The sequence below is a fragment of the Rhea pennata genome, chromosome 16, assembly GCF_028389875.1.
Source record: "Rhea pennata isolate bPtePen1 chromosome 16, bPtePen1.pri, whole genome shotgun sequence".
NCBI classification, from domain to species: domain Eukaryota; kingdom Metazoa; phylum Chordata; class Aves; order Rheiformes; family Rheidae; genus Rhea; species Rhea pennata.
The window spans coordinates 3,258,996-3,273,435 of NC_084678.1; the positions used below are offsets into that span (position 1 = coordinate 3,258,996).

At 39.8% G+C, this 14,440-nt stretch overlaps 2 protein-coding genes across 6 annotated transcripts in view; both read left to right on the forward strand.

Annotated features, from left to right (window-relative positions):
* ITCH (itchy E3 ubiquitin protein ligase) overlaps positions 1-3,351 on the forward strand; it is a 63,216-nt gene extending 59,865 nt beyond the window's left edge. For 2 of the 3 annotated variants that reach the window (XM_062588863.1, XM_062588865.1), the window contains one exon: positions 660-3,351. In XM_062588863.1, coding sequence (XP_062444847.1) covers positions 660-759 — 100 coding nt within the window. In that variant the 3' untranslated portion in view covers positions 760-3,351. The remainder of the gene's footprint in view (positions 1-659) is intronic. The other variant, XM_062588864.1, reaches the window with a different exon arrangement.
* Positions 3,352-6,212: 2,861 nt separating this feature from the next.
* DYNLRB1 (dynein light chain roadblock-type 1) lies at positions 6,213-11,886 on the forward strand. Of its 3 annotated transcripts, none has more exons than XM_062588869.1 (4): positions 6,213-6,269; positions 8,485-8,560; positions 10,007-10,174; positions 11,325-11,886. In XM_062588869.1, exons 1-4 carry the CDS (start codon positions 6,267-6,269, stop codon positions 11,366-11,368), a joined length of 291 nt encoding a protein of 96 aa, XP_062444853.1. In that variant the 5' UTR covers positions 6,213-6,266; the 3' UTR covers positions 11,369-11,886. The 3 variants fall into 3 exon arrangements, with proteins under 3 accessions (XP_062444853.1, XP_062444852.1, XP_062444851.1); XM_062588868.1 differs by lacking the exon at positions 6,213-6,269 and adding an exon at positions 6,496-6,736 and having other exon boundaries at positions 10,007-10,188; XM_062588867.1 differs by lacking the exon at positions 6,213-6,269 and adding an exon at positions 6,635-6,736.
* Positions 11,887-14,440: the final 2,554 nt, after the last annotated feature.

Here is a 14,440-nt window from a genome sequence, read left to right on the forward strand (position 1 = left end):
AAATCAAACACCAGGCTATGCTAAACAGTTATCACTGAAGAAACGCTGAGCTTCTGAAAAACTATTCTGTGGCACAGAGTAGATTCCAGTATTGAATGTTGTGGGTTTGTCTATTACTGAAAATTTAAAGTAATAAACAGTTCTTTCTAAAGACAATGAAACTGATCTTTTGTTTTCACCACACTCCATTTTGATAGTAAAATTAGTATCTCCATTCACACTCCCTCTTCCCTAGAGAAAAGGTATTTTATGCTTATTTCTTCAGTTATGTTAAAAAAGAAAGAAGTAAAAGAAGAGTTTAACGTTTCAAATATGAATAATGTCTATACTTAACCAACTAAGAGAATGCCGTGAGGCTTATTACCAAATACACTGCATTTCTGGAAAACTAGCTCTTTTCAAGCATTTGTATTCTTACTTCTGTTCTCAGAAATAAGTGATTTCAGGTCTGTCATCAGCTTTTGACAGGGTATAAGTCCAGGATTTTCCTGGACTTTCTTTTCCCCTTCCCACTGTAAAATAGATGTAAATTAATTCTTGTATCCACTTTATATAGCAAAAGATTTAATTACCCATATAGCACATTTTTTGTGATGTTTAAATTATTCATATTGTGGTGTATACATTTTTTGATACTTAAGTATATTTTTTACTTTCAGTTTCAATCGACTAGACCTTCCACCCTATAAAAATTATGAGCAGTTGAAGGAAAAGTTGCTATTTGCAATAGAAGAAACAGAAGGATTTGGTCAAGAATGAATAGCTATAATTTGCACCTTGAAGAATGTGAACTCAACACATGATGTATGTTCTTCACTTCTTCTGCTTGTTGCACACTTCATTGTAAAGTAGACTTGACTTGGATTTATTTAACAAATACTAGTGTGTAAGTAAATGGATGTTATCCTGAGGTTTTACCCACATCAACTCTGGATTTCTACTGAGCACTTTCAGAAATCAAATGAGCAATCAGATGAATTATGAACTAAGTAGATATTTGAAACAGCTTTGGGCTCTGCTATGTTTCACTGTTCATTAATTAGAATATGTCCTTAATGACTGACAGATTTTTAAGAATAGTTTTGTCTTTCCTTTTTAGTAGCATTTTTTGCTACTGATGCACTGGGAAGTTCATTGGTAGCTGCAATGCTGCAGCATCCTCATAAGCCTCTTTAGAGCAGTGTAATTAGAGCCAGCCTGTAACCATCCTCTGGGTATTATGAGCAAATTCATTGCTTATGCTCTTTTTTTCCTAACTCAAGTGTGGCCAGACTGTTTTTTCCCCACGTGGAATCTGCTCACATACCAGCTGTATATTCAAGCTGCTGTTCAGGGGATGTTGAAGTGTGGCACAAATCCAGGGCATAGCTTTCATTTCTGTGCCCTCCCTTCCTCCCTCCCCCCAAATCCTGCTTCTTTTTTTTTTTTTTTTTTTTTTTTTTTTCCCAGCAAAATAAACACCTGCCCAAAGTTGTTGGAACATTTTGATGTGCCCTCAGAAGAATTCTGGTCTTTTTCTCCATAACACATTTAACTTTTACAATAATATAAACACTGTGGTACTTCACTCATTTTGCAAAAGTCAAGACCACCTGGGATTGCACTGATTCCATTTAGATTCATCTTTGAAGGCTGATGTTTCTTGTCAAAAGTGTTAATGGAAATTATACTCAGTGTTATTACACGTTGCAGTCAGTTTTCTCCAAATATTTTATTGGGCTCTCAGGAAGAGGTATAAAACAACTGGATTTAAAGATAATACTTATCAGTTTTTTGGTGTTGAACTGATGGGTGATACTGGCTAAGGCTAACAAAGCTAGAAAGTTCAGACATGGATTACAGATTTTTGAAATGTTGGAGCATCAATAAATCTATAAAGATTAGATCTAAAGAATTTGGGGGAGGTTTCTAAATTAACTCATCCCTCGATGGTTATAGCTATTAACTTCTTTGTAGTGGGTTCTTATTGGATTAATAACATCTTTTATTTCCTTATAGAATCTATTAATGTTCTGTTTTCTTCTGGTTTACAATGGCATTGTACATCTTGCTGTTCCTTTAGACTGAATGCACTTTTTGGGTATGGTCAGGTCTTTTCTTATTTGAAGGGAGGAAAGCAAACTTCAATGAGATGGGCTGTTAGCCATAATAAGAGATGTGGCACTTGAAGTGGCATATGGCACATGTTAAAGCATCACTGCAGCTCTAAGCATTGGGATAGGAGCTGCTTTTAAGAGTCTTCTAGATTTAGAGTTGGAACAGAACAATGGAAAACTGTAAAACTTAATTTCCAGTCTGGAAAAAGTGTTTCCTTCCTGATACCCCTTCATTCTTAACTATGGGATGGAAAGAAACTGATTCAGGGCCAAGAATAACCAAGGTAGTACATTTTTATATCTGATTTCAAAAGAGTTTTTCAGGTCATGTAAAATGATACACACTTACTGAAAGGCAGAATGATTAGACCCTACAGTGTATGACTCTTGTCATGCATCTTTTAAGAAAAATGTAAAGAGTTTCTGATGACACAGAAATGACCCACCTTTATCTTCTCACTGGTGGTGAGAACTAACCTGACTTCATGGTTTTACTAGGAGGAAAATCTGCCAGCTTCAAAATATTTGATGGCTATTTTACTGTACACAGTTTATGAGGAAGAAAAAAAGCCTTATAAATATTTTCTGTTGATGTTAATTCTTATAATGAAATCTAGTTATCTAACATATTTACAAGAGAGATTAAATTAAGCAAGATAATGCAAGATTAAGCTATGAAAAATAGTTTGTGTTCTGCATAATGCTTTATGATTCATGTAGGGAAACTAGAAATATTGTTAATGTATAAATATCACCCAAAAGGCTTTCAGCCCTATATTTTTAAAATAAAGAATAGTTATAATTGAAATAGCCTTTGCCCTAGTTCTATAGGGTATGGCTGTTTAATATTTTTATGGTTGAAATGTTTAGTTCAGGAAAAAGGTAAATGCTTGTATATATTTTTGCAGTCTGGGATTCCACTTATTCCATTTTTTTTCTTTCTTTAATTTAAATAGCATGTTTATACGTCTTTTCTGCTGTATTAGAATGGGGAAAAGGGGGCTGGATATCCCAATCACCAGAAATAATTTTCAAATATTGCAATTAAAGGATTTACTAGGGGGAAAAAAAAGAGAACTGTAAAACATTGAATTTGGCCAAAACATAAGAATTTAAAATGTTTACTGTATTAAATTAGCAGTATTTCTAAAGTCAGAATTAAAGATTACTTGCATACCTGTAAGCATTGTAAATGCTAACAAACCTGTTAATTTTCTACAGTGTGTTGTGTAGAAATAAAAAGGAATTAATATGAGCCACTGATGTACTCTTCTGTTCTTTATGGAGGTCTGGTGGAAACATCATGTGGATAAGCCCACAGTGTGTAGTATACCAGATAATAAGTTGTTATGAATTGGACTCCAAGCAAGACTTTGTGTCTCCCAGTGCTTCAACTGATTTAGCAGCCTGAGCTCCATAAATTCATAGCATGTAACAAGTATATATTCATGTGCAACTGTCAATTGATCCAAATTTACAAGTATTAGAATAACTTTTATTTAGAGTTTTGCCTTATGAGACTGACATGAGGATTAATGAAATGCTTAGCCACGATCTATGATTTAACAAAGCCTTATGTGTCCTGTGTGGCTTGGGAAATGTTAATATATTAATGAAGTGCACAGTAAATGCGTCATGTCTTCATCTGATTTAGTATGGAATTTTATTTTTTAATCCAGTTGCTTGTGTTAAAACTTGTTTTTTTTCCTATTATCTGTGAAATGTAAAAGCCAAAAAAAATTACTACTTTTTTTTTTTTTTTTTTTTTTTTTTTTTGTTTACATTTTCATTACATGCTGCATTGGATTTGTAATCTCAACTCTATCTGTTATATTGGTATCTCCAGCCCCCTTTTTTTGTGATGTCTTTTAATTTTCTTTCAGAATCATTGTTTGTGTGTATGTGCTCTAGTGAACTAGTATACAAACTGGGATCAGCAGCACTGGATTGTAAAATACTGTACTGAAATTTGTTGTTGAAATTTCCTTGCATTGTAATTTCAAATACTCAGGTAACTGTAACAGTATCTCAGTAAGTCAAATACTTTTATAAAACCTACTTAAAGAGCTGGTTGTCTTGTTGTTTCTTTGCTGTTAGGAGGCATGTATGTGCCTATAAGCTGTTGTCTGTCTGCTCTTTGGGGGGCAGGGGGGAGGCCATGTGAAGTCATCCTTCTAGCAAAGTCCCTTCAGAAATGTTTCTTTCCAGAGAACTCTTTTGCCAGTCTTTACTGCATGGAAATTTATTACTTCTCTATATTCTTCTATATATTCTATATATATATATTGACCCTGAGAGTACCCCATCAGTGACTGGCCTCCAGCTGGACTTCGTGCTGCTGATTGCAACCCTCTGAGCTGAACAGTTCAGCCAGTTCTCAATGCACCTTGCAGTCTATTTTATCTAGTCTATAGTTTGTCTGTGAGGAGATGTTAAGGGAGACAGTGTCAAAAGCCTTATTAAAGTTGAGATAAACAATATCAATGTCCCTCCCTTTGTTCACAGAGCCAGTTGTCTCATTGTAGAAGGCTCTTAGGTTGGTCAGGCATGATTTCTCCTTTGTAAATCAATGCTGACTACTTCCAAACACCTCCTTATCCTTAATACGTTTGGAAATGGCTTCCGGAAGGGTTTATTCCCCAGCCTTCCCAGGGATCAAGGTGAGGCTGTCTAGCCTCTACTTCTCTGTCTTTGAAGATAGGAGTGACACCTGCTTTTTTCTTGGTCTCAGAAACCTCCCCTGATTACCATCTGGTAATTGGCCAGCTCCTTTAACAGTTGTGGGTGCATCCTATCAGGGCCCATGTGTAAGTTCAGTTTGTTTAAATGTTCCCTGACCTGATCCTCCTCTACTCAGGATAAGTCTGTTGCTCCAGACTATCCCCTTGTTCATACAGATCTTTACACTGTTCGTTTTCCACAAGTTCACATAGGGAAGCTCAATAAACACAACTTCATTGGTAAGAATCAAATTCAAAGTTTGTTTTTCTATGCAAAGTAAACACAAGCAGCAGGAACTGCCTTTTTTTCTGCAGCAGCAGACATTAGTTTCAAGTTGGTTCATCCATGCTTGCATAGCATCACTTAGAAGCATGTTGGCAAGTAACATGCTTTTTTTTTTTTTTTTTTTTTTTTTTTTTTTTTTTTTTTTTTAAGTGAATCAGAACTCTATGAAAAACGTACAAGTTCAGTTGCATTAGTTCCTTCTTTATGTTGGTACCAGTCCTCATGGGCTACTGGGGTTTTTTGTATGTTGTAAGCTGCAAGAGCTCTATTCCTTGCTTGGTTTAGGTCTGTGATGGCACCTTTGCATTTCTTGCTTACTGGCCAAATCTTAGATTCGTTGGTAGGACTAGAAGTTGAATCAAGTTATGGTAAAATGCCTTTCTGTAGCCACCCTTTAGAACTTATTGCTGGACTAGTAAGAGACACCAGCATTAAAAAGAACTAGGTTGCAGAGCTCTAAATATCCACCAAAACAGAAAATAGCCATATCTCTATGATCCTAATGAAGGCTTCATTCCTGATCCAAGAAGATTTCCAATCCTGCATCCCGCCCTCGCTCTCCCTCTCCCCTCCAACTCTATAGTAACGCAGCGATGGCGACGTTTGTTCCACGTTTCTCGGAGCCCCCAGAAGCAGCCCTGCTTCGAACAGGCCTCCAGCTTTGAAGGGCCAGTGACCAATGCTACAGCAAATCCTGTTTTTCAAAGAATTCTGGAAATAAATAGGGGGAAAAACCTTTATGAGGTCGTTACTCCAGTTTATCTTTCCCCTAACCCTAACCCTGCTTTTTCAGCTCCGTTTGAGCTCTTGTTCTAAAGCGCAGGCAGACCCTGCTTTGAAGCACCGCTGGCCGCGCGGACCGGCCCCGTCCCGTAGGAGCGGCCTTCGCAGGCCTCGGCCCAGCGCCGCGGCCGCTGCGAGCCGCCGCCGTCAGCGCCCCGCGGGCAGAGAACAGCCCCGGGCGAACCAGGACACCGCGAGTGAAGCGACGGCCGCAACCGCACACGGCAACTGCACCCGGCGCGCGCGGCCGCTTGACCCTCCTCCCCTGCCGTACAACGCGTCCTCCAGGGGTGGGCCGCCCCCGCGCGGTGATTGGCGGCGGGGGAGGCGCATGCGCAGAGGAGCCGTGACTGCACTGCGGCGGTGTCGGCGGCGCTCGAGATGGTGGGTGAGGGCCGGGGCCGGGCCCGGGCCCGGCCCGGCTCGGCTCGGCTCGGCTCGGTTCCGGCCGGCCGGCCGGCCGGCCCCGCCGCGGCCTCGCGGGGCTGCTTCGCCTGGGGGGAGGGTGCTGGGCATCAGCACGGCTGCGGCCGCCGGCGCCCCGCCTGGCTCGCGTGGGGCGGCCGCGGCGGGTGCATCCCGTTCAAGTGCGCTGCTCGGGCAAAGATCCTTGTAAAACTGGGGACAGAAAAAGCCGGGAGAGTTTCTTGGGGAATGACCCCCCGAGCTGAGCCGCAGGTGGGGAAGCGGCGGGTTTAGACGGAGCCGGAAGGATCGAGGCCGCTGTCGCAGCTGCGCTCGCCTCAGGGCCGGTGTCCGGCAGGATGCGGTGTCAGGCGGCCTCTCCCTGCCGGCGCGGCTCTCTCCGCCCGCACCTGCGAGCTCTTGTGGTCATTCAGCCCTCTGTGAAGGTAGTTCGGGTTGGTTAACAAGATAATGTCTATTTCTAATTTTTTTTCCCCCGAATGATGTTTTTGCTGGTCTGGTGAGTTGAATTGGCTCACGGAGGTGGCCGAGCAACATCAGAGCCCGTGCTGAAGCAGGGTGTGTGTGAGCCAGGGAGTAGGAGTAGGAGCAGCAGGACTTTCCTGGTCAAACAGCAGCGAGCTGTTAGATGAGCTCACCCCACTGTGGGAGCGAGATGAGATTATCGGTCTGTTAGTTGTTAAAATCAGGTATCATTCTGTATGCTACCTTTTAGTGTCCAAACAGGGTTTGTTAAGGTCTGATGAAGGAGAGTGTCTCATAAATTGAGACTTAAATAAGAATTATTTCAGTCTTGACAGTCTACCATCACTTTTTTTCAGCTTTTGTGCACCCTGTAATTTGTCCTTTGTTTTAGCTCCTTTTTCTTCCATTTGGAATTTGCCCAGCACTAAAAAATAATCAAAAGCTTTGTCAAAAATACTTGAGTTCTGATTTCTTCGTGCTGGAAGGGGTGGATCAGCTCTGCTTCATAAAGACAAAATTGGTTGGTAGCATCTCACAGTAGCAACAGTTTGTGTTACTCCAAGCTACTCCAAGTCTTGTAGAAAATCTGCTGCTAGTTCTGAGGTTTAGACCAGGTTGAGGTGAGTCCTCTTTCCAGAGAATAGGGCTTATAAGGTGACTCTGCTTGTTTGGTGACAGAGAGAGAGTCATTCACAATGTCTGAGACACAGCTGTGTTGGCCAAACGCAGCGTAGATATCTGGCCTTTTTGCTGGGTTCTTCTATTCTAGATCATTTTTATCAGCTGTTGTTTTGGTTTGGTTTTGGAAGATGCTGTGTGCCTCTGTTTCCTTTAGTGAAAATCAGAAATACCAAACACTTCCTTAAGGGGGTTCACCAAGTAGTGGAATAAAGCTTTGGTGCTAGTGATGACATATATGGATCTAGGTAAATTTTGATTGATCTCTTGTAGCAACTGAAGTTTTGCAGAATGATTTGAAAGCTCTTGTGAAGTTGTTGGTGATTTTACAGAGCTGACAAACGGGCTAGCAGCTGGGCCTTCAGTGTGTGGGGGTTATTCTGTTTTTGTTTTTTCAGTAAGTTGATTCCTTGAAGTAGCAAATTATTGTTAGTGCTTATACTCTTGTAGCTCTTCCAGCAGCAATGATAAGGAAAGAGCATAGTTTACATTTTCTTTCACTTTTCTTTTATCAAATAAATGCTAAGAGCAATTAAATATAAGGGGAGATAGTCTTGCACCCAGAATTTATCTTTTTTATTATTTTATTCCTAAATTCCACGTGTATTTTCCTACATGATTTTTGCTGCCTACATGACTGCTACGTAAACTGTAGCAGTCTGACTAGGCAATCTTCCAGTTACAAGCTAGCAAGCCTACAATAAGAAACTGATACAGGAGATTGCAGAAGGGTTTGGAGAAGAGGAGAGAAGGAAAAGATTAGAAGGGAGTCCAATTTTGCATTGCAAATAAGTGATGCACTCTTGACAAATGAGTGAAGACAAGGGAGAAAACTGAAAACAGCTTGCTGAAATGGTAGTATCAAAGGTGTCTGTGCTTTAGTCTCTGGAAAGGTATAGTATGTGTTTGAATCATCTTGGTGCAGTTTTGTTTTCAAATACATTATTACAAATAATTATTTAAAGTCAAGTAGCCCCTGTAAGGCATCACGATGCATCATCTCCTATTGATTTACACTTTGTCTTTGCAGGCTGAGGTGGAAGAAACACTGAAGCGAATTCAGAGCCAAAAGGGAGTGCAAGGAATAATTGTTGTTAATTCTGAAGGTATTGTGCCAGTTGCAATTTTCTAAAATATAATTTATTGAGAGCATGCACTTTAAGGACCACTGATTGTGGTACTTGCATTTAGGTTAAATGTTTCTCCTTAGCAGAAGTTTTCTGATAGCCAATGCAAGTTGACAATAATTAGTGGCTACAGGGGCAAGTTGGGTTCTTTTTCTTGTTTTTCTACCAGCTCATTTATTTAAAGAAGTAAATTAGGCTCACACTGGAGTCTTGAGTTCTGCCAGAGCTTGAGATTGTAGTCTACCAAAGCCTCACTTTTTTTGAGGTATTTGCATTTTTATTGGTAGTGCTAAAAGCTCTTATGACATCTGAAATCTTACTGAGGTGCATGTCTGAAATGCCACTATCTTGGCAGAGGTGAGTAGCTCTGCAGCTGTCTTGTGCTGATGGCCTTGTGGGACTCATAAGCTGGTTGTCTCTTTTTGAAGCCCCTGTGGAGTCCAGTGCAGTTAGTGTTCCTGGAGTACTCTGAACATGCCTAACGGTACTGTTGGTAGCCCAGCTTTTTAAAATGATGTGATTATCTTTTTGAATGGAATATTTCTTGGAAATATTCCTTAAAAAAAGATGACAAATAGGTAGCAACTATATGTGAACATATTGAAGACTAGGTCATTGCACGCTTAGCTCACTTTAACATATTCAGCTGGTGTTCCTGCTTCCTGTTTTTACATAATAGTTTATAACATTTGTGCTCTTCAGGTTGAAGGTCACTTATTTGAGCATATAACTTCATCATTTTTTCTGCCATGCCCGTATTTGGTAATAAGCTGCTTTACTGTTGCCTGACACAAGCTGAATGTTGGCTGGATTCTGGAGGGAAAGTGCATCTGATAGATGGCAGAAGGATAAAGGAGGGAAAGCTCTGGCCAAACAGTGTTAATGTAACTACCCTCTTGGTGGGTGTGCAGGAACCGAGCCAGGGAACCTGCAGGACTGCCTCAACTGTTGTGGCCAAATATAAGAGCCTCAGCTCTGATCCAACAGCTCATGTCCTCTGTACTCAACACTGATCCCAGCCTAAGTTACTTGACTGTCATTTAACTGTGATGTTCAGTTACTTTCACTTTCTGAAAGGAAGAGTTGACCCCCAGTCAGAAGAACAAAACTGAAACACTGGTATTTCCATTTCCTCCAAAGTATCTATTTTTATTTTTGTTATCTATATTATGCATCTTATAAATAAATGAATAACAGAGAGCAAGAGTAGGATACTGATGCTACTAGAGGTGAGCAGTTCCGCACATCTTAGTTCTGTTCATGTTCTTCTGTTAAGACTTTTTAAAAGAATACTCCTAATCCCATTCCCCAGGTGTTGCTGTAACATCTACTTAGGTTAAATGAGCACCACAGTTGAACCTGATGATGAATTAGTTCCAGTGTTTCATCACTGACCCCTGCTCTCCTCACAATGACTTCTTGCAGGTATTCCTATCAAAAGCACTATGGACAACTCCACAACAATTCAGTATGCAGGCCTAATGCACAGTTTCATCATGAAGGCAAGGAGCACTGTACGAGACATTGATCCCCAGAATGACCTCACATTCCTACGGATCCGCTCCAAGAAAAATGAAATCATGGTTGCACCAGGTAAAGTGAGTGGGGTGAGTGGAGGCATCAGAGAATCCAGTAGAATTCTTTCCTCATGGGATTTGTCACACTTGCTGATTACATATTTTTTGGTATAGACATTGTGTGAACTTGGAAGAAATGAGTCCTCTGTCATTTTTATTTGTGTTACATACTCCCTTTTTTCCAAGGAATTTGAGCTGTCTTGCTTTCTTCAGGGCTGAATCTTTTTATCATTGATCTAAGTTTTTTTTTGTGTTCGAATGTGTGGAATTCATTTTTCTCATTCCATTTTGATCAAAGTGGAAAACATTGAATAGCATTTGAGAGTGTTGCAGCCTTCTATGTTTCTTGGAGCATAAAAGCAGAAAAATCAGAAGTCAATGTTTTGAGGATGGTTTCAGTTCAGCACTCTAGGCAAAGCAGTGTAAAGCAAAATAGTCAAATAGATCCTCAGGATCAGAGGAGGGGAATGCAGCACGCTGCTGCTGCTATATTTTAAGACTCATGAGTGCAGCTGCAATTTTCTCTTCAGGAAATGTCCTGTGTATTTCATCAGATTATGGAACAAGGGGTGATGGGATGAGTATAGTTTACTGATGTGGCAAAAAGTTTGCTTTGCTCCATCATCTCACATCAGATTTGTGGTGGGATTGTGCTGATGGGGAGGCAGAGGATGGGATTCCAATTCCAGTAGACTGCTCCACAGGGCAGTTATTGGGAAAGAAAGGCTTGATCGTTAATGCTGATCTCCATGTGAAAGATGAAAAGGGAGGAGTAAATGTTGCTCCAGAACAAATGCAGCTGCAGCCATGTCAGCCTAGCAGTCTGCCTGTGGGATATGGGAAAGCTCTGTCTTGCATTACCTATTTTGGTTTGATCATTTCACGTGCCGGTTATGACTGCGTCTTATAACTCAGTTTGTGCCTTATTTGATTGGTTTGGAAGCGTGCAGTTTCTTAGATTGTGACTCTTTCCTCAATAAGACCTAAGTGATCTGACATGTCAAACCTTTCTTGTTCATTGATGGTGAAGTAAGGGCTCTACAGTTTCTAAAGTTTATCAGTGAGATATGGAAAAACGCTAAAACTTACTGTTGCTAAATACAAATGTGTTTTACTTGGTGAACAATTATCAGCAATGAAACTTCTTTTTTTTTCTTCCCTTCCAGATAAAGACTACTTCCTGATTGTCATCCAGAATCCAACTGAATGATTGCACTAACTGGGTCTGTTTTTGTTTTTTTTTTTTTTTTTTCCTTTACCCAACTTTTTTAATTTAATAGCTAAAGAATAGAGCATTAGTGTTAACTCTATTGTGCCACTTCAGTAATGTCTGGAAAAACAAAAGCAAGGTGTTTTCTTGCTTACTAAGAGGAAAAAGGAGCTTTTTCCTCCCCTTCTTCTTCCCCCCCTCCCTGGTATCACAAAAGTCATTTTGAGGGAGATTCTGTGAAATAGAATCAGGTGGCTTAGGCTGTCAAAAGTGCAACTTTTTAATAGTTAAGATAGTGTAATATTCTAATAATGTTCTAAAAAAGACTATTCCTTGTATGTTTCCATATTCCTGTCACTGCTGTTTGAGATATGCTTTTACACTATTGCTTTTGAATGACTGTAAATAAGAAACTTGCTTGTCTTCATGTTCTCTCTTACCTTGTTGGTTTTACATGTTCTTTTTTTTTGAAGAAGAAGAAGACGTTTGACCATATCAAATTAAAGTGTCATCAGTGATTGCTTTTCGTGTTGTGCATTTTTTTTCTCTTGTAAAAATATTAATGATTCTTTTGGTTGACTTTTTTCTTCAAAAAATGAAATTTTCCAGGGGCAGTTTTTAGCTACCAGTTGCTTTCTCTAATTCTCTAAACAGAAGCTTATTCAAAGTGAGTATGCTGTACACTTGTTATTGTCTGCCATATTGGAGCATCTTCCCAGCACTTCCTTTACTTTTCAGACAGAAGAGAGGTGTTTTGGTTGAATAAGGCCATAGAAACTGCCTGTAGGAGCTCTCATACTAGCACAGTTACAGCAGGCCTGATCTTGCACTGGTAATCTTTCAAGCATTGGCCATTCCTCCAAAATAATAAAAGGGATTATTTTCTAGCTTTGAAAGTGTCTTGTAATTGTATGCAGAATTTAAGAACGCGTGCCAAATATCTGCATAGAAATGAATAATTATTTGTACAGTTTTAATAATTAGCAAACAAGTTGAAAATTTGCTCCATGTAAATTAAATGAATATTGTGTGCCTCTTTGCATGTGTGACCCCCTCCTCTAAAGCTTTTTCTGTTTGTTTACTTATTGCCTTAGTAACCCTATGTGGTGAACTCATTCCTTCTGGGTAGGAATTCTTGCTTGAGTACTAGGTAAGCAGCAGTACCCTGTGTGGGCTTGTTTGTGAGTGGTACTGGTTACAAAGATTAGAGGAAAGTCTGTCATGGTGTGTAACTGATGTATGAAATTGCCATTCAAATAGTGTTTAAGAAGAAGCAGAAATGGCCTACGAATATACCATTACTGATCTTCATGACTATCACAGTGTGGTAGAAATTGGCTGGGTTCCATAAAAGCAGAGTGGTTGTCCAAAGGTCTTCATGAATATAGAGGAAATCATAAACTTCCTTCTGTTCTTTAAAGTTGCCAATGCATTTTGTGACAGAGAGGATATAGTTTTAAACTGTGCGTTATTATTCTGCTAATCTCTTGTTATTCTTTGACACAACAGATCAAAATTTTACTGCAGACATTCCTGAATTCTGCACTGGTGCTAACTAAGCTTCAGGAAAAGCTTTCTTCCCCTCCTCAAACACAAATATAAGTCATAGCTGCACTGAAGAACTTAATGATGCATAGAGCATAATAGCCCATGCTCTGTATCCAGAGTAGTTCCTAATATCCAGCAGCTTATATAATGCATGTGACCTGTTGTAATTTATTTTAATTTAATATCTCCAAAAAATGGTCTGAAACCTGAAGCCTCTGGATGATAACTGAAATCACATTTTTCTTCTGACTTGCCTCACTATTCAGTTATCTTCTCTATCTTCTGTTGTTCACAGGCAGAAAAATGTTTCACTGGAGATGATGACCTGCATACGCATTTTGGCTTTCCCTATTAGGTGGCAGTGTTACTCTTGTGTGAACACTGGAAAACTCCTTTAGTGTCCTCTGTTATTCTGGACACCTCTTTAAGGATAACTGTCCTACAAATGATTCTGCATTGCATCTGAGTTTGGGACAGTGTTGAGTGGGTGGGTGATTTTTGTTAATCTTATAATCTAATAAATAACCCTATTGCAGAATTAAGATGGTGCATACTTTCTGCATCATGTTGAGATCATCAAACCTAAACTAATTTTATTAGGTTCCTACCATATGCTGATTATTTTTCAGTGACTATTAAAAATCAGTCAAGGTTGAATATACTCAGGACCCTGAGTATAAGGGTCTTGAAGAAGCTAGTACTAAGTCTGAAGGAGTTAACGGAATCTGACTGGTTAGGGCAGGGCTGTGCTTATGCCTAACTAGTGCCACTTTTACATTTACATTACTTCCAAGTTAAATCAGATTTTAAAAAGGGGAAAGGGGTGAGGCTGAAGAACAACAACTTCCATTCAGATACTTACTATGGAGACAAAAATGTCCAGTATAGACCAGGAGCATCAGAGAGTCGTAAAGATATGGCTGAAAGTTACTCCCTCGCATGCAGAATTAGTCATCTTAATGAGCTTCAAGAAAAAGATCGAATGGAATTCAGTCTCTCCTTTTCCTATGCTTGCTGATATGGGCATGACAGGACATGGTGAAATAATACTGTAATTTGAGGAAGAAGAGAAAAATAAGGATTATGGATATAGCCAGAAAGCATTACAAGGTGATTCAAAGGAGGGCTTGAATAACTTCTAGGCTGTGTGCCTAAAAGCTGCTTTGTGTTATGCCTGACTTTCTGTCTTTGACAAGTAAATTTTGATGGGTCTCTCCTTGAAGGCAGGTGGAGCATCTGCTCTTAAAACATGGAAAGCAAACCCTAAAATATTAAGCTAATGAAGTACAATTTGAGATATAGCTCTAGGCTGTGGACAGCAGCACTCGAGACGCAGGGATATATTCCCTTTTGCTGACTCTGCTCTGAGATAAGGCTCTGGCAGAGGACTGGAGCTGATAACATTTTAAGATGAGGAAAAACTAGATTTGTGGAAACTCGTGTTCTATGGGCCTTAGAGCAGCTCATTTAAGCTGCTCCAGCTTGTTTGTGTCAGTGCCCTCCCAAGCAAATTCTCCATCTGCC

What these genes read in the sequence shown, in the direction of transcription:
- DYNLRB1 (XM_062588867.1), top strand. Translation starts at nt 6,650, where the DNA reads ATGCGGTGTCAGGCGGCCTCTCCCTGCCGGCGCGGCTCTCTCCGCCCG. An exon ending in TCATTCAGCCCTCTGTGAAG is followed by an intron (nt 6,737 to 8,484) that starts GTAGTTCGGGTT and finishes TTGTCTTTGCAG; the next exon opens with GCTGAGGTGGAAGAAACACT. An exon ending in AATTGTTGTTAATTCTGAAG is followed by an intron (nt 8,561 to 10,006) that starts GTATTGTGCCAG and finishes GACTTCTTGCAG; the next exon opens with GTATTCCTATCAAAAGCACT.